We start from the raw sequence: 25,819 nt of genomic DNA, 5'->3' as shown, positions 1-25,819 counted from the left end.
TTTAAAAGAAAAAAAGTCCATGCTTTCCTAGAAAAATTATCTATAAAACACAATAAGTACCTTTTCAAGCTGCTTGAAGCTGGTGTAATAGGACCACAAAGATCTGCATGAATGAGACCTAATTTTTCAATTGCTCTCTACTGACTCCTTGTAAAAATGGGAGTTCGATGTTGTTTGCCTTTCATGCATGCCTTGCAAGTGGTATTTGGTGCTACAATTTATGGCAAACCTTTCACCATATATTTGTATTTCAAGGTGCGCATGCCTTTGTAACTAAGATGGCCATAACGGTAGTGCCATAAAGTTGAATTATCCATATTATTAATTTGGAGACATCTTGATGCAATATTTGTGGATAAGTGCTCAGCAAGCAAATAAACATTCGATTTGAACTCATAATGGATTTTGCCATATTTCCTCTCTGTGGATGATAAACACTGAAAACACCATCTTTAAATAACACAGCTAATCCTTTTTCTTGAAGTTGCCCATTGCTCAAGAGATTATTTGTGAGTTCAGGAACCCGATATACATCACCAACAGAATAACAAATTCTCTGCAAGAATAATTTCACAATTTCTTTTGCAATAACCTTTATTCTTGTATTATTTCCAAGCTTGACAGTGTGAGAGAAAGTTGTGTCCAAGCTTAAAAACAGTCCTTGATTTCCACATATATGATTTGAGCATCCAAAATTTAAGAACCATGAATCGCTTCTCTTTGCTTCATGTTGTTCTATATAGGCCATTAACAACAACTCTTCTTCTTCTTCTTCTTCTGCATAATTTACTTCCTTGTACAACTTTGGACATTCATACTGAAAATGTCCTAAGTCATGGAATTTATGACATTCAACAGTTACTTTGTTGAAAGTTGTTCTTCCTCTTTCTCTTCCTCGTCCCCTTCTTCTATAAGGTGCTCTCTCTATATTGTTTGTTCCTGAGTGACCTTCTACTTTCAGAGCTTGTTCCTCATCATCATTTCTTGGTCGGTGGAATTTTTGTTCATGCACCACTAATGAACTTTGTAGTTCATCGATAGACATGTTATCAGTATCTTTTGATTCTTCGATGGATACTACAACATATGTGAACTTGTCAGTTAGAGTTCGAAGAGCCTTTTCAACAATTTTCCTGTCAAGCATATCTTCTCCATTGCTCCTCATCGTATTTAATACCATCATCACTCTTGCGAAATACTTAGTGATGATTTCATCCCTCTTTATTGCTAGATTCTCAAACTCTCTTCTTAATGAGTTAAGAAGAAATTTTTTTACCTTCAAATTTCCTCTAAACTTCCGCTTCATTGAGTTTCAAACAATCTTGGTTGTGCGACGGTCTAAGATTTTTCAAAAGTAGTCCGATCAATCACTACTAGAAATTCGATTTTTTGTGATGCCAAAGTACTCGGAATGTAGTTAGAAAATAAGATATCTCCAACGATCTTCTGACTGTTTCAGGGTAAACAACAAACAGCTTGTCGAAAAATTATTTTTGACTATGATAATCGAAAAGTTCCGACAAGTGTAGTCGCAAACTGTAAATTATAAAATGATCAATTAAAAATTATGATTCTGATTAGTGCAGTCAGAATATTAATAAACTAATTAAAAATAATTATTTAATAATTATAACTATTCCAACTATTGTAGTTGGAAAGATAATAAATAATTATTTAATAATTATAATTATTTGGATTATGTAGTCGAAAAGTTAATAAATAATTATTTAATAATTATAATTATTCCGACTACTGTAGTCAAAAAGTTAATAAATAATTATTTAATAAATAAAATCTTTTTGATTACTGTGGTCGGATAGAAATAAAATAATTTTTTCGACTACTATTGTCAGTATATTAAATTGTTTAATTTTATTTCTAATATGTGTCGTTAGAAATCTTAATTTTTTTTAAAAACGTCTTTACTATTCCGACTACTGTAGTTGAAAATTTCTTTTGTTTTGCCAGCGACATGCTCTTTTATTAGTTTACAGCTCTCATATTACAAACAATAACAATATACTTAATGTATTTTACACAATATGATCTGAAAATTACAAACACAATCAAAATTTAAAAATTCAACCACTTTGAAATATCCAAAATAAACTTCGAGTCAAATAGTTCAAACATCCGAAGAAAACTTTAAGTCTAAATAATGTCACAATTCAAAACAAACATCGAGTCAAATAGTTTAAACATCCCAAGAGAACTTTAAGTCTAATCAAAAACAAGAACCAACAACTATAAGCTAATTATCATCAGGTTCACTCCCTTCCTTATCATCAAATACTTGAGGCATGTGCTTCTTGACCAACTCCTCAAATTTAACAAACTTGGCAAACTTAACATCATTAGCTGCACACTGTTGCGTCAACTCTACAATTTGCTTTTTCGTCGCTTCCATTTCTTCAATAGTTTGTAAAGTAGAAGAATTGGGAAACAACGAAGGACTACTCGAGGATTGGAGAACCCCACACCCGTAGGTTCTACCTTTCTTTAGACCACCTACCACAGTTGTCCACATGTTAATCATATTTGCAGGTGATGGTTGGACCATGGTACTATCCTCTGAAGTAGGTTGGGTTTGACGCCAATCTTCTATGCTTTTCTGAAATCCTTCCTGAAAGAAAAATTATAATTTGTCAATATGTAAACGAGCTAAGTTGAGTAATAAGAAAACAATGTATGTAAGAATTATTATCTTACATATGCATTCTTAGCACGCGTTTCGATCCACTCTTCACTTGTGTTGTCCTTTTTCTTCTTATGCGTCTCTTCACAGACCTCAAGAAAAGTTGCCTCTTTTCCCCCATTTAAGTATTCCTGCAAAATTTTAGAAAAGAGATAAATAAATTATGAAAGAAAAATTAATCTCTTGCAGGGAGTTCAATTTTTCCGCAGACTCTTTGTTTAACCTCTCTATTGTAATCCAATAGAAAAGGATTTGTCTTTCCCATTAAACTAGATCTAATACACAATGACTACTACATAAAAGTTAAAGTGATTTAAAGCCAATCCAGAACCCAGAGAAACAAACCTTGAGAGATCCATAGGACTTCGTTTTAATGGTAAGAATGCAGTTTGTGATGTGTGAGTTAGGCACAGGTCATGGGTTTGAGCCCTTCCACAGACAAAAAGGTAAAACAGGTCGCCATATTTAGGATTGTCAACTGAAATATAGCCAGCATTTTCAACTTAGTTGAAAGATCACCCACATCTTAAAATGCGGCAAAGGTAATTGAAAAATAGCAACATTAACTCCAGAAATATTCCTTTAATTTGAAGTGTTGCAAATGAAACTCCAAGTCCATGTACTGGAGTTCGAATTTATACAAGTCCAGCCGCTATAATGAAACTTCAGGACCATGTCTGGAGTTTGAGTTCTATGAAATTTGTATATAATTTTGATACCCTTATATGTTTAGTTAATGGAGCTAAAACAATTTGTTGAATACTTCACAACTCCTGCGCGTGTAACATGAGGATGAGTTTTTTTTCTCTTTTGTCCCCAATCACTTGTCATGTTCCTGTATAGGTTAAAGCTACTAATACTGCAGTATTTATATCCCTATAGTACTAAATCAAAACTTGTTTAATCAATTTTGTTCATTAATGTAATGTTTTGACATCCTTTTCAGTTTGTATTGTAGATTTGTAGTCAGTTTTTGACAAAAATATCAAAGTAGGTAAACAAAGTTTGATCCTTGGGATGTGTCTTATGGATTACTTTAATAATTTTACTTTACTGTAAGTGATAGTATTATACTTTGTTGCTTTGTTAGAATTTTTACAAGTTAAACTCCAAGATCGTACCCCGAAGTTTGAATTGACAAGAACTAATTATGTTCAAGACTATACATTCAATTTATTCTGATAAATTATTTTAATAGAGGATACCTCCTCTCAATTATTTAGGATTGCAATTTGTATCTGTCATGTTTGGTTACTGACTTATAGAAAGAAACAACTAACTAATGGTAATAACAAATACATTTGCTTATTAAACACTAAAGCTAGATTCAAACTTGCAACCTCAATCCCAAAATATACACGCAAGAATTAAAACCATAAACCACATAATAACCTTTGTCATGCTTTCGTAAGTTTCGTTTAATGAAACAAACCCAAAGATGGTGCTAGTAGATATCAGTAAACAACCTCAATCAATGTATCTCCTGAGGCCTTATATCCCTGAGCCTAAATCTTGCATCTTTGAGCACATTTACTTTGTCCAGGACAATTCAATAGTATTTGGAAAGTCTGTATACGAGTCTAGACATACTTTTGGGGAAATTCTTGTGATAGAATCCCCTGTAGAGGGTTATAATATTGTGATAGCAGTACCCAATTCAGGTGTTATAGCAGCACTTGGATATGTAGCCAAATCAGGGGTACCATATCAATAAGGCTTAATAAGGTCACACTATATTGGCAGGATATTTATCGAGCCATCCCAAAAGATTAGGGATTTTGGGGTGAATCTTAGGCTCTCACCGATTAAGGAAGTATTGGAAGGGAAAATAGTGGTAGTTGTGGATGATTCAATCATCAGAGGGACGACATCGTCAAAGATTGTGAGGCTGTTAAAGGAAGCAGGTGCTAAAGAGGTCCATATGAGGTTTGCAAGCCCTCCACTTATAGATTCAAAAGAAGCAAAAGTGAAAGAACTGTTTCCAAACTGCTTTACCAAATTGCAGGAAGGAATAACAGAATCTGGTGACAGAGCAATACGAGAAAGTGCCAAGAAAAGTACAACCATTGTAAACTAAATAACCAATTACATCCTAGACCGGATCTGGATAAAACATATAGAGAAAAAGATCCAAACTTTTGGTGAAAAAGCACAAAAATAATGCTACACAAAAAGTGCCAAGAGAAGGACAACTATTGTAAACTAAAGAAAAAAACACATCCTAGATCATATCTGGATGAAACATAAAAAAAGGTCCAAACTTTTGGCAAAAAAGCACAACAAGAAAGCTACACAGAAAAGAGAAAAACCAAAGAACAAACTTTCAAGAACTCTAAAGAACAAACTTTCAAGAACTCTTAAGTGATTGAAGAATTCAGATTAGGAAACATAAATCCTGAAGACTTTCTCTTTTTGAAGCTACCCAACTTGAACAGTAAAGATGTAGATGCTTTTGAATATACAAACAGTAAAGATGTAGATACTTAAATATATTACCAGTCTTCGTAGTGAAATATTGAGATTTACCTTCTATTTTGTCATTTTTATTAATCGTAGAATATTTTTATTTTTCCTTTTTTACTCTAAGAATATTTTACATTATTTATTTCCTTTTAAGTCTAGGATTTATTAATTAAAGAATATTTAATCTTATAGCTATAAGGAAAATATCATATTTTCCTTATTTATTTTATTTAGTTTCTTATAAATAGAGATGTACTCTTCTATTTGAATCAAGAAAAAGAATCAATCAAGAGTTTTCATTCAGTTTCTGTTCAATTTTCTTTCTTGTCTTCTTCATTCTATAACAATGGTATCAGAGACTTCATCGATCCTCATGGATTTGTGAATTTATTGAAGCAAAACTGTCAATCATTTTTTAATCCATACCTATTTTCAACCTACATTTAATCTTACTTTTATTTTTAACGTAAGATTATTTTCAACCCTCACTTTTATTTTTAACGTAGGGCTATTTTTAATCCTTTTTAACCCATATTATTTTAAATCTTATTTTTCAAACCATGACAAGCAATACTCTCTCTTTCAATGCCCCACAAACCTTCACTGGTGAAAATTATCAAATTTGGGCAGTTAAGATGAAATCTCATCTTGAAGCTTATGATTTGTGGGAAGTTGTACAGGAAGAAAAACCCATACAACCACTCCCTGCAAATCCTTCTACTACCGAAATCAAACTTCACTCAGAAGAGAAATCGAAAAAATATAAAGCAAAAATTGTAATTCAAAATTCAGTTGTTGATTCAATCTTTTCTAAAATCATTGCATGTGAAACAGCAAAAGAAGCTTGGGCAAAACTTGAAAAGGAGTATCAAGGAAGTGAACGAGGCAGACAAAATCAAATTTTAAATTTGAAAAGAGAATTTGAATCTCTTAGGATGCAAGAAGTAAGACAATTACTAAGTATTTTGACAAAATTTCTTTAATTGTCAATACAATCAGGTTGCTTAGCGAAGATTTTAAAGTCAATAGAATTGTTGAAAAAATTCTGGTGACTATTCCTGAGAGATTTGAGTCCAAAATATCCGCTTTAGAAGAGTCTAAAGATCCCTCTGTCATCACTCTTGCTGAATTGATAAGCGCTCTTCAAGAACAAGAGCAAAGAAGAGCTTACAGGGAAGACAAAGTTGTTGAAAGTATTTTTTATGTGAACCATCAAAAAAGAAAAGTTGATTATCCACCTTGCAAATATTGCAAAAGAAAAATACACTCAAAAAAATTTTGCTGGTGGAGATCTGATGCATTATGTGGAAGTTGCAAACAAAAAGGTCATGTCACAAAAGTATGCAAGTTCAAAGACACTCAAGATAATTCAAAAGCATACTTGTGGAAGAACATCATGAAGATGAGGAAGACCAACTTTATTAGATTGCTGCAACAAAATTAAGGAAAAATACATTTTTTATAATTAAGTGTTCAAACTCAAGTTGGATACACCAACTTGAGTTTGAGGGGGAATGTTGAGATTTACCTTCTATTTTGTCATTTTCATTAATGGTAGAATAATTTTATTTTCCCTTTTTTAGTCTAAGAATATTTTACATTATTTATTTCCTTTTAAGTCTAGGATTTATTAATTAAAGTATATTTAGTCTTATAGCTATAAGAAAAATATCATATTTTTCTTATTTATTTTATTTAGTTTCTTATAAATAGAGAAGTACTCTTCTATTTGAATCAAGAAAAAGAATCAATCAAGAGTTTTCATTCAGTTTCTGTTCAATTTTCTTTCTTGTCTTCTTCATTCCATAACACGAAACTCATCGAACCTCCGGTGTGCAAGGAGTCACCCATTTTAGAGGCTCTATTTGTCTTTGGTCGTTCCCTCCTTGCCTTATATTCAGGAGTATCTGATAGACTTACTATGAAAAAACAGTAGATAAAGAAACAAATATTGATGTTTTATGCTAGATATTCTGATATTACAACAATAAATCTGAAAACAGTCACTAGGAAACTGCTAATACTGTTAGAGACAACCTAACACATATGATATCCACTAATACAGTACATACTACTAAGATTACACAAATTCTAGCATTCCTAGACATTCGAGAGGCTAGAACTCTCCCAGAAGATTCCCTTTTCTTTTCTAAATATATGTGCCTACTGTCCTGTTCCTTTTCTACAGAAAAAACCACCCAATACATGTGTAACTGTTTCATGACAGTTACTAGTTTCCCAATTATTTATTTTGGCCTCCTAGAATAAGTTTTTATAACTTGAGGTACATCATTACCCGCCCCTATAAGAGTCACCTTGTCCTCAAGGTGAAAGTCAGGAAATTGCTGATTAATGATTGTATATTCCTCCCAAGTGTTCTCAAATTCTGGTAGGGTCTTCCACTTGATTAACACTTCCCACTTACCATTGATTAGCTTCCTGGTTTGCCTCACTGCTGCAGGTTCAACTTAAAGCTCCAATTCTTAGGTAATAAATGGAGGTAGGTTTTGAATAGGAGTAGTTGGAAGCAAGCATTTTCTCAACTGTGAAACATGGAACACTGAATGAATTCGAGTTCCAACCGGTAACTCCAACCGATAAGCTACAGGACCAATCTTTTCTAGAATCTTGAAAGGGCCATAAAAACGGGGACTGAGTTTTTCATTGATCTTCTTAGCCAAATAACGTTGTTTACAGGGCCGAAGTTTGAGATATACCATTTCAGCAATCTCAAAAATCACTTCTCGATGATGTCGATCAGCTTGATTCTTCATTCTTTGTTGTGCTTGCAGCAGATGTTCTTTGAGTTCAGTCAAGATTGTATTTCTAGTGCGCACCTGCTCATTTACTTCTTCTACCGCTGAAGTCATGTCATCCATGTGAAAAATTGATGATGGATCCCTTCCATCTAATGCCTTAAAGGGCTTCATACCTGCAGATCTGTTAAAAGATGTATTAAACCAATACTCTGCCCAAGATAACCAGTGGGACCATTGTTTAGGATTTTCTCCTGCCATACAACGGAGATATGTGTCCAAACTTCTATTCACGACTTCCGTTTGCCCATCGGTTTTCGGATGATATGAAGAGCTATAGCATAAGGTAGTACCTGCTATTTTGAATAGCTCTTTCTAAAATTGGCTTATGAACACACGGTCACGATTAGACAAAATAGAGTTAGGAAATCCATGCAGTTTAACCACTTCCTTAATGAAAACGGCAGCCACATCTTTAGCATTAAAAGAGTGTGAAAGTGGAATAAAATGTACATACTTAGTAATACGATCCACCACAACCAATATAGTATCAAACCTATGGGATTTAGGAAGGCCAGTAATGAAATCCATAATTACATCCTCCCAGACATGATGAGGTATAGGCAAAGGTTGAAGTAACCTTGCAGGACTCAAAGTTTGAGACTTGTTCTTTTGACAAATTTCACACCTGGAAATGAAGTCTTGCACATCCCTCTTCATACCTTCCCAATAGATATTCTCAGAAAACCTTTTATATGTGCGAATATACCCCAAATGGCCTCCTATAGGAGAAGAATGAAATTCTTTCAATAGATCAGGTATACGAGATGATCCTTGTGGCAAAACCAAGCGTCCTTTGAATAGTAGACATCCATTTTTCAAGCTGTATTTGTCATTTGTTTGCTGTCCTGAGATTAACTTCTGAAAATTAGTAGTCATTCTGGTGTCTCCTTGTACTTCCTGGTCCCATTCTTCCTTGTCTTCATATTGCCAAATTGAAAATGCATATAACTCTGCAGATTCCCCGCATCTTGACAATGTATCAGCCACTCTACTTTCGGCACTCGGTTTGTACTTTATCTCAAACTTATATCCCATGAGTTTGGAGACCCATTTCTGTTGATTCTCATCCATGACTCTCTGTTCCAGCAAAAATTTAAAGGATTTTTTATCTGTTCTAATGATGAAATGATAGCCCATCAAGTAGTGATTCCACCTTTTGATAGCTAACACAATAGCCATTAGCTCCCGTTCATAGACCGAACATTGCCTTGCTCTAGAAGAAAGCATTCGACTAAAATAAGCGACAGGCTTACCATTTTGCATTAAAACTGCACCGACACCAAATCCCGAAGCATCAATTTCAATTATAAAAGGCTGAGAAACATTTGGCATCGCTAAAACGGGCACTTGAGTCATAGACAACTTCAACGCTTCAAATGATTGTTGGGCTCGTTCTTCCCATGAAAAGGCATCCTTTTTAAGTAAATCAGTCAAAGGGACTACGATCTTACCATAGTCTTTGACGAATTTTCTGTAATATCCAGTGAGTCCCAAAAATCCCCGCAAAGACTTGATATCTTTAGGAACTGACCAAGATATCATACTCTCAATCTTGGAGGGATCAGTTTGCACTCCTTCAGAGGAAATAATATGGCCCAGATATTCAAGTTTAAGCTGACCAAACATGCACTTTTTTTAGTTGATCACCAGTTGATTCTCTTTGAGAAAATCCAAAACAACCTTGAGATGCCCAAGATGTGAAGCATAGTCCTTACTGTAAATTAAAATATCATCAAAAATACTAAAATAAATTTCCACAAATAATTCCTGAAAATATCATTCATCAGTGATTGAAAAGTCGAGGGTGCATTGGTCAAACCAAATGGCATGACCATTAACTCATAATGTCCCTCATGTGTGCAAAAGTCTATTTTTTCTTCATCTCCAGCTTGAATGCGAATTTGATGATAACCCGACTTAAGTTCCAACTTTGTAAATAGGGTGGCTCTCCCTAGCTCATCCAGTAACTCATCAATGCATGGTATTGAAAATTTATCGGGAATAGTGATATCATTAAGAGCCCGATAATCCATGCAAAATCGCCAACTTTCATCCTTCTTCTTAACCAGTAATACTGGACTAGAATATGGAATAGAACTAGCCTTAATAATTCCAACAGTCAACATCTCCTTGACCAAACGCTCGATCTCCGCCTTTTGAGAATAAGGTCGATATGGATGAATGTTCGGTGGTTGTGCTCCAGGTTAAAGAGCAATAGCATGATCCTTCGAACGATGTGGTGGCAGACCCAAGGTTTGCTCACCTACTTCTGGATAATCACATAATAACTTTTCAATCTCCTTTGTTATTATAGCATCTTCATTTTCACTTCTTGTTACCTGATTCAACTCGACCAAAAATCCTTGGTTCCTTTCTTTAGTAATTTGGTCATAGATTTGAGTGATACTACTGTTCGAACCATAGCTGGATCCCCTGGAAGCAACACCGATCTTTCCGCATCATTGAATTTCATGGTTTAAAGTTTCCAGTTTACCCTCATTTCACCTAATGTGACCAACCATCCATCCCTAGAACCAAATCAGCTCCCTTCAAATCGAATAGAAAATATTGTTGGTTGATTTGGATTCTTTGTACATCCATCCTTACCTCCCTGCATACTTCATTCCCGCTAATCTGTTTACCATTACCAATTACTACTTCAAAACTTTTGGTCTTCTTAATAGGTAATTGGAGTTGATGAGCAAGGGTGGAAGATATAAAATTATGGGTAGCCCCACTATCGACCAAAACAATTACGTTGTGCCCATGAATCTTCCCTACGAATTTCATTGTTCTACATCCAGTAAGTCTCATGGCTGAATTCACATTCAACACCATTATAGTACCCTTTGTTTCCTCTTCAACTAAATCTTCTCCAGCAGGCTCAAAGAATTCTTCTGTATCATCCTCATTTATGTTGGGTGTCTCTGAAACAATCCATAGGTTAAGCTGCCTGTTTTTACAACGATGATGGGGGCCAAATTCTTTATCACATCTTAAACATAACCCTAATTATCTTTTTCGAGCAAATTCTGAATCAATCAACCTTCTAAATTGTCCCTCGGATTTTTCCACTGAAGAGTTAAAGCTAGTCGACTTTGTGGCAGGATGCAATTGTTCCGTGTTATGACTTGTTGTTCTGACTCTTGGGTCCCGCGTTTCAAGAACGTTTGCAACACGATGATAATTGGTTCTAAACCCAACCGATTTATTGTTTGAACTTCCTCTGGTTGGTTCAAATTTAGAACTATGAACTTGTTGCAACACAGAATTGCGATCCTCCACCTTTTGAGCCATCTCCATTATCTCCCTCAATGTTTGAGCCCGTAACAGCATCACTTCTGCTCGAATTTCCTCTTTCAATCCATTCAGAAATGCTCCTGATAACATTTCATCAGATGCCTCAGTCATAGATGCTGACACCTTTTCAAATTCTTCACGAAACGCAGCAACTGTGGTAATCTGCCTCAACCCAATTAAGACAACATATTGGTTGATCTTTTGAGTATCATGAAATCAGTTCAACAACTCTCTTTTGAAGTTTTCCCAGGTTGACATTTGTTGCCGAGATTTCATCCGATAATACCAATTTAAGGTTTTTCCTTCTAAACAAACACATGTTGCCCGTAATTTTTCCATTTCAGAAATTTCATTCACTGCGAAATATCGTTTCACTCTGAAAATCTATCCTAAAGGATCCTCTCCTTCGAAAACTGATAATTGTAGTTTCCGAAACTTCTTCCCATCTTTTTTTTCAGTTAAGTTGACATTGTTTCCTTCTTCTTGGTTTCTGATGGATTTGGTTTGAGAAGGAGATGCTTCTACCATCATAGTTCGTCCTTGGATTTCAATTCTAGCAAGAGACTCATTTCATGGAACCATCCTTCCAATTTTCTGACATCTTCCCTTACCCCTGTCAAATTAGTCTCTACCTGTTTAACGCGTCCCTCCATTTTACTCACCATACCAGAACGTTACTGCTCTGATACCAAATTGATAGACTTACTACGAAAAAACAGTAGATAGAGAAACAAATATTGATGTTTTACGCTAGATATTCTGATATTACAACAATAAATCTGAAAACAGTCACTAAGAAACTACTAATACTGTTAGAGACAACCTAACACATATGAAATCCACTAATACAGTACATACTACTAAGATTACACAAATTCCAGCATTCCTAGACATTCGAGAGGCTAGAACTCTCCCAGAAGATTCCTTTTTCTTTTCTAAATATTTGTGCCTACTGTCCTATCCCTTTTCTACAAAAAAAAACCACCCAATATATGTGTAAATGTCTCATGACAGTTACTAAGTTTCCCAATTGTTTATTTTGGCCTCCTAGAATAAGTTTTTATAACTTGAGGTACATCAGTATCCCATTTTTCCAAGAACTTAATCGACATATCATTTGTCAGCCAACCAGGTTTGCAATTTCTTTCGGGCCTCATACAAGTGTTCTTTGATCCGTAGAGCTGCTTTCAACTTGAAAATATCTTGTATTTCATTTTCATAAAAAGTCTTCCATGCACACTTTGTCTGCAAAAAAGTTTAATATAAAGTTATGAAATGAGTTGATGAATACAAAGGTAAATTCATCATTGATAGCATAATGAAATGGTAAATTCTTTGAATTCTGATTATACCATAAACTGTTTCCACATAAGAATTCTGATGTAGTAGCGAATCTCGTTCCAACTATTCCACGGTTTCGTGAAAATGGTTTAACTGCTTCTATAACCATATGTCCGCCGACATATGCAACAATGAACTTGCAATAAAATTATATTAGATCATCTTAGCTTTCAAAAATTTTAAAAATTAAGGAAAAACATAAGGGTTACTTACCTATCACCATCAGGGACGATAATTAGCCTCTCGTGGTTGTCATATTCTAATACCTCTTTAAATTTTAGATTCTGGGAAGCACCTGCTGTAGTATTAGTCATTGTAGCCCTATCAGTGGATCGTGATGTTGATGTGCTAGGACCTCCAATTCTCAATCCAGAAAGGCTAGTTGTGGATAATGCTAAAGGTACAGATGAAGAGCTACTATGCAGACTATTATGGGAAGAAGAGGTGTGGAACTTGTCAGATGGTAAGGGCATGAAAAATGCATTTGGTAGTGAAATAGTTGACCTTGGGAGAGGAGAAAGATTTTTAGTAGCTGGTTGAAGAGTTGTGGTAACAGGTGGTGGTTATGGTGCTTTATATTGACCTGCAGGAAGATTATCAGGTCATTTCTTACCTTTCTTACATCGTTCATTACCATGACCTTTCGATGTCATTGATTTTATTTACTAACCACCTAAAAAAAGAAAGAACACCCAAATTAGAAAACAAGTTTGTTTCTCATAAAAGAAAAATTGGACATACAAATCAGTTGTGCAATGAATGACAAGAAATAATTACCTTGTGCCTGCAACAGATAACAACTAAGATTTCTCAACCATTAATAATTAAAACGATTATCCTTTTCCATCATTTCAAAAAGTCTTAACATAATGGATAAATGCAATATAGTTAAGTAGTACCAATTGAACAATACAGACAACACACATTTATTATAGAAATTCACCACTACTATTTAATCAAACAACCAGAAATGTTCTTACTGGCACTACAACTATTAACAAAGAAAACACACTATATTGTCAAGTAAAATAGCAAAAAGGAGCAGCTAAAATATAATTCAAGACCCTGTTACTGCACATTACTACTATTAATAACAACTCAATCCTCATCGCTTATTTCATAGTCATTCATCAATTCTTCCTCATCACTTGTTTCATTTTCATCAAGTAACTCTTCCTCGCTTGATTCATTTTCATCAAGTGACTCTTCCTTGATTATTTCATTTTCATCAGTTGGATCTTCCTCGTCGTTTTCCCCGGATGTTCCTTCTTCATAATCATTAACATTCAATCTAAGTTCAAAAGGATCAAATTCTTCATATAGGCCTTAGTTATGCTGCAACTCACCTGCTAATTCATCATCCACCCTTTCTTTAACACTTGAAATGTCATTCTGATATGCTACATCCAATGCATCCTTACTTCAACTCTACCCATGGGCTTCGTTTTTATAACTACCCGCCATGCAGATTTATTATTACACAAAGGATAAGGAGCGTAATACACTTGTTTCACATTTTGTGCAATGACAAATGGATTATAGAGTCCATACTCCCTCATACGCTTAATTTCAACTATTTTGTACTGAGGGTGCACCTTTGTACCTAACCCAGGCGTAAGATCTTACCACTTACACCGAAAGAGTACCCCAACTTTTTCTTTGGACAACCAACATGATAATCGAGTTCTAAAATCTCTTGAAGCACACCATAATAATCAACACCACCATCACCTTTCACCCACACCCCTTTCTTGCTCTTAGAGAACTCTTCTATATGAAATATGTACCCATTGACAGAGTACCTAGAAAACTTTTTGACTTTAGCATCAGGTCCCCAAGTTATATCACGTAAAAATTAGCCATTTGGGTCAAAATTAACTAGATTATGAACCTATAAAAAGTTCAACAAAAGTTAGAATTTAAATATACATAAAACTGAACAAAAGTATAAAATCGTGTTAAATATTAAAGTTACACTTACATATTCTCTAAACCATACTGAAAACATAAGATAAACAGCAACATCCCCATGTAAAGCCACAAAGTAGCTGTCCGACGAAGTTATGATTTTCATTAGTTAAAACTTAGATAGTCCTTGAATGATTGTCATTAATACAAATATACTCACTTATAAAAAGGCAGGACCACGGACAATTTAATAATACATGTGTAGTAGCTGACTTAACCTCATTCAAATATCGAAGTGGACCAACTTTCAGCTTCCTTTACCTTCCTTTACCTTCCTTTACCTGGTTGATTGAATATTGAAAATGGCAGTGCTGAATGATTTGTATTGTATCAATCACCATGCCTATTAGTTTGGTTTCTTAGAAATGGTAAATCATGTCAAAATAATATGAACAAAAATAAGAGGTCTCTTAGCCAAATAAGCCCCACATATTGATCCCTTAATTCGAGATCTATTTTTTTATGTTCTGCTTACATTTGCCAATGGTCCTGCATAGTATGATCTTTTAGATGAAATAATTTTCAATTAAAACACATAAAGGTAAATGTTAAAAGTCAATACCTCTCAAAGGGATACGGTCATCTACACTGAACAGGCACTCCAAGTCGTGCCTCTTACACGAGGTGAATTGAAAGATGCTCCATAACATTAAAAAAAAAACAGAAGGAAAATTTTTTTCCAACTTGTTTAAGGTTAAGCGAATATTGATATTCATCAAAGATAGGTTCTCCTACCTTAATGTGTTAGAACATAAATTTTTGAAAAATGAGCTTATCTCTGTTATGAGCTTCCATATACTATCGGGCAATGCACTAAGGGGTCGTTTGGTAAAGTGTATTGGCAAAAATAATGCATGTATTAATTAATATGTTTTATGAATACCTTGGTTGATACAATCTTTAGTCAATGTATAACTAATGCAAGCATTAGTTATACACTATCTTGTGTATTAAGGTGTGTATTTCTAGTACCACCCATTTTCTATGTATTAGTAATGCAAAATCTTTAATACATGCATTAACTTATTAAATGACCTTAATACCCCTCAATTTTCCTCTCAAAATATTTCACCATTCCTTTTCCCGCCATTTTAATTTGCAATAGTGAATCTTTTCAAAACATTTCAAAAAAAAATTCCCACTATTTTAATCTACAACAATGAATAATTGATCTAAATAATTGTAACATATTTTTGCTTTGCTTCGAGGGTCTTTAAAAAGATTAAAAAAATTGAGACTATTTCTTAATTTTACGTCTTATATTCTATTTTTGTTTCGACTATGTTAATCCGTTGGCATAATATTTCATGCGCAAAGACGAAGGTCTTGCAATTAATTCGAAATCTCTATATACTAATTTAACAATACTAATTATATTTGAGATGGAAAAAAAAATTTGTTGCAAAAAAGTGTACAAAATCAAAGAAGGGTATTTCTATAAACAAACATTTCTTTTATAGAAATTATGTAAGATGTATTATTTCTTATACATCAAACCAAACAATGTATAAGAAAAAATACATGCATAAAATATAGTGTATTAGTAATATTTGCATAAGTAATACAAGCATTACTAATGCAAATATTACTAATACACTATATTTTACATTGATCTTATACTCTCTACCAAATAACCCCATGAAAATATGACAGTCATGGCTCTTCATAGAGGTCAACTTCCCTTCCTTCATGTCAACACACCTTGATAAATTTGACACACATCCATCTACCATTCTCAAATTCTTATCTCAATCACAAATCACTCTTCTATCATCTAAAGTGAATGTGTAACTGGCCTTGGGCTTCTAAATCTTAATATTTAAGTATGTCAGGTACAACTCACTACGCCGATAATACTCCTTTAAGTCCATCCTGGCCTTTAAGTTATCTTTTGTTTTGTTACTTACATCCATCACTGTATTAAATAAGTTGTCAAAAAAATTTTCTCAATATGCATGGCATCCAGATTATGAGGCAAAAGACTATCCTTCCAGTAATCTAACTCCCAAAATATGCTTTGTTTAGTCCAATTATATGTAACACCATAACCAAGTATCCTGTATGGTGGAGTCTCTGTGACCTTAGGCAGATTCCTAACTCTATTCCAAATTTCTTCTCGCGACAAGATTGGTGGTGGCTCCTTAAAATCAGATTTATTCGTCATAAAATAATAGTATTTCTCCTAAACTCATGTTGCATTGGCAAGAATCGATGGAGGCAGTCAAACCATGAGTTTTAACCCCCATGTTTCAAAGTTTTTTTGTCTTCCATACAACAAGGGCAACCTAACTTGCCCGCAGTCGACTACCCAGACAACATTCCATAAGTAGGAAAGTCATTTATAGTCCACATCAAAACAGCACGCAATCTAAAGTTTTGTTTCATTGATACATCACATGCTTTCACACCTTCCTGCTATAATAAGTTCAACTCATCAACCAATGCATGCATGCAGATATACATCAACTGAAACTTTTGGATTGCGAGGACCTGAAATAATGCAAGTTAGAAATATATACGGACTTGTCATACACAATTCAAGCGGGAGATTATAAGGAGTCACAAACACTGGCCAACATAAATATGGCGTAGCTGAGACAGAAAATGGAGTGAATCCATCGATATATAATCCTAACCTAATGTTTCTTGGTTCACTAGAAAAATCTGGATACACACTATCAAAATGCTTCCACGCTTCTCCATCTGACAGATGACATAAAACACTAGGTGGTCTTTTATTTTCATAGTGCCATCTCATATAAGGGGTAGAGCTCATTGATGCATACAACCTCTTTAACTGTGTATAAGGGGTAAGTAATGCATCGACTTCACATGAAACTTCTTCCCTTTGGCATGTGTTACTTCCTTATAACGAGGTTGATTAAAAAATTTGCAATGTTCTAAATTTGCATCTTTCTTATAGAATAACATGCAACCTTTCTTGCAACAGTGAATCCTCTTTGATGAAAGTCCTAACTTAGAAACCAACTTCTTTGTTGTGTAGAACTCTTTGGGTAAGTCAAGTTTATTTGGATTAAGTTCATTCATAAGTCCAATGATAGAATTCATGCCTTCTTGAGATATAGAATAATCTGACTTAATTCTTAGTAACCGAACGACAACAGATAACTTAGAATGCACTGATCCTTCATACAATGGATGACTATCTTCCTTTAACTGTTCATAAAAGTGCTTAGCCTTATTATTTGGTTCATTTTGAGCCCCTGAATGTGTCCCAAAAGCATCCCTGACCACCTCACCATATCGTGAACTTTCAACATTATTCTCTTAATGGACTTTCAACATAATTCTGAAAAGCAAAATTATTAGCAGCACTACTCTCTCCATGAGTTGTCCACACAGTATAATTTAACATAAATCCCTTCTTATAAAGATGTAATGTTACAACATCTAGACTCAATCACTTGCAACACTTGCATTTCCAACAAGTACACTTAATTGTCCCTTCAATAAGAAAATCATTAAGTGTCATTGCTTTAGTAATAAATCCAGCTACCCCATCTTTATATTCCTTCCTCAACCCCCCATGGTTAAGATAAGTTCTATTATACATCCATGTACGATCTTCATTTTCCATCTACACAAGAACAACAACAATAACAATAAAGAAGAGAAACAAAAGCAAGAGAACCAACTCTTATTGTTCGCTTAGTTTCAATAGCTATTTATGAATTTTTTCAACCGTTATTGTTCTACCACAACTCTTATTGGGTGTACTTTTAAACTACTCATATTTTTAGAAATTAAATAGAAAATCAGGAAGGAGCTAGAGTGCAAACAACTTTGAAGAAACTTAAAGTAAGTTTCTTTCTTAGAAGAATATAAGCTATACCTGTCTTTCCCTTGAATTTAACCTGGAAAAGCTTAAAATAAGCCCTTGTTTTCTGGACTTTGAAGAAGGCCTGCAACATAGTTTATTAACAGTGTCAAGCGCAAGAACGTGCATCAGAATGCCTTCTTGTGTTGGTGTGTACTAAAACAACAATGCAACATTGAAAAGTGTAAAACAAACCACAAAAATGTAGCAAATTTACTCTCTTATAAAAATAAGATACTGTAACAACAAAAAAGAATTGAAAAGTGTAAAATAAAACCACAAAAATGTACCAGTCTATGCTCTCTCTTACAAAAAATCAACTACTATAACAACAAGCAAACATCAAAGGAAGTAAGTAGCTTTCAGAGTTCTTTTTGACATGTTATAAAAGAAACTTAAGCCAAGTACCTAGAAGAAGCACATTTCCAGATGTCATACAATTCGTATAGACAATATTACTCCTGATCGTATTTTGCTCCAAAGTCGTTAAACAACGTAAAGCACTGTTGGTTATAAACTAATGAACAAAATGTAAATCCTCCCATAACAATTCAACATGAACAACAAAAAACAAACTAATTAATAAAAGGAAGTAAGTAGCTTTCAAAGTCCAACACCAAATTCAGCATGGATAGAAATTCAAGATTCTCACAACAAGCTGTCTGTTTGTGCAGGCAATCTCCTGAAGAAACTTCAGGGCACAGAAGGGAGTTTCTCTCTGAATTTTGGGTGCCTCATTGTATAGTGGGAATACACTGGGTTTGTTGTTGTTGTTGTTATTGTATAGAACCCCATAACACTCACTACAACTTCAAAAGGAATGACATATAGCACTATTGAAGCAACCAAATAGAAGATAAGAAAAAGAGCAGTAGCTCTTGGATCTCTCCAACTTAAGAAGTTATAAAAATTTTCACTTTGATTAGATAAATCTCCTGCAACAGCTTGCATTCTTGATCCAATGCATCTTAAGATCAGCCTCGGGAAACATACGAATAGGAAGAATATGATTTGTATTAGCACTGTTGCAAAAGGGTTCTTCTAAGTGCAAATCCCATTAAACTATTTGCAAATTGCAATTAGGAAAATGATACAATCTATCCAAACATTCTAGCATTCAATACAACACAAGACATTATGAAACAATATGTGACAACAACAACCTCTACAATCCTTCAATCCAAAGTCGTTAAACAACGTAAAGCTGAAAAGTTGAAGATTATTACCTTCCATGATCATATATATATTTTAGTGTGTCAAGTTCCCAAATGCGTGACTAGCAGAAAAGAGGAAATTATTATCAGGACTAAGAGCTAAAGCAGTTACTGGTTCAGAATCACCCTCCAGGACTATCATCGATTTCCCAAACACGATTTTGATTGTGTCATTAAAGCAATGATGTAAGGCACTTCTTCATATTATTCTACTATAGCTATTGAACAAAAATCTCAAACTCTCCCATGAAACGTTAGCTCGGTGGATCTCTTAAATATAGGCAAGTAAAACAAATCTAACAAAACAAATTAGCATTGAATTTTTCTTTGCAAGCAAAACATAGTCCCGAAAAAGTAATTTTCAGCTAAAACATCCCAAATTTCATAAAGCCCCGGCTCCCTTCACTCAAGAAACAATCCAAAATCGATGGAACAAATATAAGTGGATGCAGATATAATATTAACTCATGGTCCCCTAATCATCCCAATATTCTATTTCTCTTAATAAAAGAGCGAGGAGCATAATGTTGAAAAGGTAGTATACCTCTTAAAGGAATTTCAGGTCACGAGCAGAAGTGAAGATGGGAATACCACTGTAAATATATAGCTGCTTGAACTTATTCCTCCTGCACCTGCAAATCGATATGCCTCTGCTTTTCTTCTGTGTAGATTGCACACACTTGTAGCCCTTCTTCAGTGAAATTGACAACTCACCGTCGCCATTACCACTAAACCGTAACTGTCACCGCCAAAGAGAGAGACAAGGCAGTGAGAAGAGAGGGTAGTGAGACCCTAGTTTAGAGAGAGACCAGCGAGAGAGAGATAATCGGGAAAGCATTTGATATGTTTAATTTATATTTTATGTAATTATTTAATAATTAAATATAAATTTTTGACTATTTCAATAGGTTAAAATTTAATATATTTAATTATTTAACATTTCTGACAACAGCGGTTGGTTATATATTTAATATATTTAATTATTTATTATTTTCAACTACATCAGTCGGTTATATATTTAATACAATTAAATTATATATTAAATTAATTATTTATAAAAAAATTTGACTACAATAGTCGGATTATAAATTCACTGTCGATTAATCTTCTTAAAATATTCCAACCAAAATGGTCGAAATTTTATTCAAATTAATTTTGACAATTTTAATATTCCTTTTTCGACTACTGTTGTTAGAATATATATTTTTTAGAATTATTGTCGTCAGAAATAGTATCGAAGAAATATTTAATAAAAATTAAAAATTGAATATTTCAATTAAAGTAGTTGGAAATTTTTCAACTGACTTTTTTTAATCGAAAAAATCTGAATTTTTGGTAGTGAATTGTCTGAAACAGATAATGTTTGACTTGGCGATCCTTGATTCTAGCATCGTCGAGTTGTACCTGTTGTGCTTCAGTCAGTCTCGTTCTTTGTTTTGGCTTCTCAAAACCAATTTCCACCAAGCTCTATAGTCCTTTTGCCCTAAGCAAATTTTTCATCAGTTCACTCCAGTGGTCACGGTGATCACCAAAGTGAGAGATATCTGTCAGAGTCTTGTCATCACTTATTCTCTCAGCGTTTGATCACTTGAAGATTCTACTTCATTTTCCACAAACTCAGTCCAAGCTCTGATCCCAAATATAAAGATATACAACAAAGATAGCTGAAAAGAGAAACACAAACAGTTAGGATTTTTGAGTGATAGTTTTATTGAGCTTACTCTTGACTTAATGTAGACCTACACTTAACAAGAAGAGAAATAATAGACCACAAAAACTGATAAGTAGTTAAGATAATGGAAAAATAGAAAACGTCTGACAATCCAATAGATTAGGACTTCATGCAACAATCCTTGACCAATTCAAAGTCTACTAATAGTAGCAGTAACAATTTATATTTTTTTTTATACAAATATAATAACGTCAATGTATATGTATATGTATATCAGTATATGTCTCACTTTCAATAAAATTTCCAAGTAATTCAATTATTTCTAATATTTGCAGAAATTAACTTACGATGTTTCGACAATTTAAGAAGAAAAAGAAAACATGGAAGCTAGCAAGAGTCTTGATGACCCAAATTAATCACCTATTAGGACTAAAGTGGCAACCAACTTCAGTCATTGGACCTAATTTAGTAATATAAGTAAACTAAAATTTCAATTTCTTCCCTTCGAAAGAAAAGAGTAAGATAAATCACACAAGAAAAGAAGAAAACTAGTTTTCCTTTCAATTAAGTTACACATGCTGATTTTTATAGTAACACGTTATTTACTATTATTATGAAGTTATTATTTAATGTTTATTATATAAAATTTTCTCTAATTACATATGAGTGTTTGGTATGAAGTAAAATATTTTCTCAAAAATATTTTCTAACTTTTTTCATGTTTGGCTGGCCTAAATATTTTGAAAAATGTTTTTCAAATTAACTTATTCTTCTCAAATTTAAGGAAAATTACTTCCCTACAAAAATTAAGAAAAACATTTTCTAAAACTCTCTTTCGACCTCACTCTCAATTTGAAATATCCATACAACTCTCAAAATCACCCACCCCTATTCCGATCCCCAATCCCCTACCACCACAATCCCTACCACCCTCATCCAAAAAAATATTTCAAAATTTTGCTTGACCCATCCCCTACCTCGACCCCCACCCCCTACCAGCCCTCTCTCTAAAAGAAATATCTTTTTTAAAAAAAGATTCAAACTTTTTAATTAATCTATTCCCTACCAACCTTCCCCCCCCCCCCCCCCCCCCCCCCCCCCCCCACTCCCCAAAAAAAAATTTGATTTATTTCTTAAAAAAGTTTCAAAACTTTTTTCTTACCCCAGCCTTCGTACCCAATCATTTTCATTGTTTTTTTATAAAGATATACAAATACTTTTAGAAAATATTTTCCGACTTGCATAACGAATACAAGAATATAAGTAAGAAACAACTTATTTTTATAGAAAATATTTTTCTCCTCTATATCATTTTTTCGGGGTCAAAAATTATTTTTCTAAAAAGTTTTTTCTACTCTTTAGCTAAACATTAATGTATTTCCTGAAAAATATTATTTTCATTCACCAACCAAATACTAGAAAATATTTTTTGAAAAATATTTTTTACTCACCGACCAAACATAAAAAAATAAGTAAGAAAATAACTTGTTTTCCATGGAAATATTTTCTAGAAAAATATTTGTCATGAAAAATATTTTCCTTCATGCCAAACACACCCTATAAATAGCGTCATTATAACAAATATATTTAATACTCTCTCCGTTTCAAAAAGAGTGATCTAGTTTGACTAGGCACGAAGTTTAAGAAAATAACAAAGACTTTTGAATCTTGTGGTGTTAAATTAAAGATATGTCAAATGTATCAAAATGTCCTTCAATCTTGTGGTCTTAAACATGTCATGTGGAAAGTTAAAATTAAAAAATTGTTAAAAAGGAAAGGATCATTCTTTTTTACGGACTAAAGGAAAGTAGGTCATTATTTTTTAAACGGAGGAAGTATATTTTATACGGTTAATACATAAAGTAAAATGAACCTCCATTTCCATTTTCTCTATATTTTCCCTTGTATTTTTCGTGGTCTCTCAGTCCTTTTCCTTGTCTTCAATCTACAGGAAAAATAAAATAAGATTCTACAATAAATGTTTCTGATACATTGTTGATAAGTTTGTTTAGGAGGAAGGGGTATTACTTCTTGTACTAGGTAACACAAAAGGACGTAATGAAATAGTGTTGTTGTCGTTTTAGTTAAGTAGTAGTGTTTGCAACAAATTTTATTTTGATAGAAATAAATTGCAATCACAAATAAAATATGAAGGAATAATAATTTTTATTGATAAACGATATAGGTACAAATCCGTTCCTTCCTTAATTTCTTTTTCTCAATTTGTCCGTAATTCGAGGATCGTTAGCAGCGTATTTCTCGAACGTAGGATGATCTCTTTATGAATAGCCCATGATTTTATGTGATATTCGAGTTTTTGATCTCTTTACGAATACCCAAGAGTTTATGGGATATTCAAAATATATTCGAGATGTTTGATCTCTTTTTGAATATCCCATTAATTTTGTGGGATATTGAAGATGATTGATCTCATGATGAATATAATTTGTGGGATATTGAAGATGTCTATTCAAGAGAACATTTTCCCTTGTATATTGGAGGAATTTAGGATTTGGGGTTGAGTAGCCTCCAAGTTAGATTTAGGGTAAAGTAACCTCCAAGAACTCTAACAGAAAGTGAATTCTTTAGAGTCCACAAATTTCGATGTCTACAATGACCCTACTTCAAAACTTATGGAGTGTAGAATTGATGAAACTCAAAGACGAGTATTAAAGTACATATTTACGATTTTACGGCTATAGATTTGCACATCTGATTATGAGAGAAGAGATGAAGGGCAAATTTGGTCCCACGACGTGCCAGTTTGTTTTCAATAAATTTTTATAGTGACCAGTGGCGGACCCAGAATTTAAAGATAGTGGGTGCTTAAAAAAATTAAAAAAGCTAAAAAAAATAAAAAATCACTTCAATGAGGTTCGAAGCCGAGGCACCCCACCTTCCAGTGGAGCACCTTAAGATCAACCTAAATGCAAGTGCACTCAACACACTTTTTATTTAAGTGAGTGCTTTTATATGTTTTATATTTATTTTCATATATTTTCTATATAATTATACCTATTCCACATCGAGTTTAATGGGTACCGGAGCACCCGAAAATTTAACGTAGGTCCATCCCTGACAATGACAGAAATAAATTGCAATCACAAATAAAAATATGAGGAAATAAAATTTTTTATTGATTATGTGGGTACAATTCTGTTCCTCCCTTGATTTCTCTCTTGATTTTCTTCTCCATGATTCGGGGGTCGTTAGTATCATATTTCTTGAATGTAGAAAGATTTGGATTTGATATGAATTTTATCCATAATGTAAGGGCCGTTAGTGGCATATTTCTCGAACATAGAAAGATTTGAATTTAATATCCATGAAAGGAGTATTTGGATTTGGAGTATTTAGATTTGGTGGATCTTCTAGACGTATTTGATTATCAAGAAGAAAGGATTTTGGATATATTTCATGATTTTATGAAATTTTGGAGATTGTTGATCTCCTTATGAATACCATTAATTTGTGAGATCTTGAAGATCTGGATCTCTTAATGAGTATCCAAGAGTTTATAACATATTCAATATGTTTTGATCTCTTTATGGATATTTCGATGTTTTTACGAATATCCAAGAGTTTATGAAATATTTGAGATATTTGATATCTTTATGAATATCCCATAATTTTATGGGATAGAATTTGTCGAACAATAAAAATTTGAGATCAGAAAATAAATAATTGGAACAGTAAAAATATTACAATAATTATTTTATTGATTTCAGTATGTGGATGTTATAATCTCTATGATTCATCTAATTCACTTTTTAAAATATAAATTTAAGGACTTCGAGCTTGATCTTAAATTTGAACTTGATTTGCAGATTTAGTCTCGACTTATACTTGGTTTCAAAGGCTTTTAGGCTTGTTCTTTAATCTTATGGTCTTGATCTTTAATCTCAATGAACTGGATTTGAATGTTTGAGCTTTGTAGAGAAATTGAGGCGTTTGATCCATGAGTTTTCTCTAACTTCTTGCTAGAGTTGTTGGTCCTTTTCTAAATTATGAGACCCCTATCTATAGTCGTAGAAAGTAAAGAGTCATGATGAATATGAACTTCTTTTGACCAGTCAGATTCAAGTGACATAACACCTTTTATGGGTTTGTGATTTCGCTAGGTTTGCTGCAACATTTTGACGTGTGACATGGTCCTATTGGCTCCTTCACTTGACTTGTCAGTCATTCGACACGTGGCACTTATTTGAGCCTTTAGAATATGATAATATCTTGAGCTTAGCAAAGTGGGTTCATCATTTGTAACCCAAATCAATGGGCTAGCTCAATAAAAATTGGACTTTAATTAAATTCATACATGTTTGGATTTAAATAATTAATCTAATCATATTAATCCGTAATATTTATTTGGGACTAATATATTTTGAATTTAATATAAGTCAAATTTCATACGGATTTTAATTTAATAAAATTTCATTGCCCACAAAGTGCCCGCTACTTCAAGGCTGGTCGAGTGTACACTTTAGAGACTAGACTTGAAGTTTGATTATT

At 33.4% G+C, this 25,819-nt stretch overlaps 1 protein-coding gene and 2 long non-coding RNA genes across 4 annotated transcripts; all 3 read right to left on the bottom strand.

The window, feature by feature from the left end:
• Positions 1-250: 250 nt before the first annotated feature.
• On the bottom strand, positions 251-1,165 carry LOC107861657. Its single transcript, XM_016706969.1, has one exon. It carries the CDS (start codon positions 1,163-1,165, stop codon positions 251-253), a length of 915 nt encoding a protein of 304 aa, XP_016562455.1.
• A 10,835-nt stretch (positions 1,166-12,000) lies between these two features.
• On the bottom strand, positions 12,001-20,487 carry LOC107847718. 2 transcript variants are annotated; one of them, XR_001667630.2, is made up of 5 exons: positions 20,183-20,487; positions 18,440-18,509; positions 12,832-13,291; positions 12,630-12,754; positions 12,001-12,522 (listed from the first exon to the last, which is right to left on the bottom strand). It is a non-coding gene; the product is annotated as an uncharacterized LOC107847718 (long non-coding RNA). The 2 variants fall into 2 exon arrangements; XR_001667626.2 differs by having other exon boundaries at positions 12,630-13,291; positions 20,183-20,483.
• On the bottom strand, positions 13,958-15,614 carry LOC124886558. Its single transcript, XR_007043922.1, has 2 exons — positions 14,600-15,614; positions 13,958-14,509 (listed from the first exon to the last, which is right to left on the bottom strand). It is a non-coding gene; the product is annotated as an uncharacterized LOC124886558 (long non-coding RNA).
• Positions 20,488-25,819: the final 5,332 nt, after the last annotated feature.

The sequence above is a fragment of the Capsicum annuum genome, chromosome 8 (assembly GCF_002878395.1).
Source record: "Capsicum annuum cultivar UCD-10X-F1 chromosome 8, UCD10Xv1.1, whole genome shotgun sequence".
Taxonomy (NCBI): Eukaryota; Viridiplantae; Streptophyta; class Magnoliopsida; order Solanales; family Solanaceae; genus Capsicum; species Capsicum annuum.
This window is presented reverse-complemented; position numbering and strand designations above follow the sequence as displayed.

Bases quoted from the DNA above. Each gene is read 5' to 3' on its own strand.
- LOC107861657 (XM_016706969.1), bottom strand. From the start codon at position 1,165: ATGAGGAGCAATGGAGAAGATATGCTTGACAGGAAAATTGTTGAAAAG.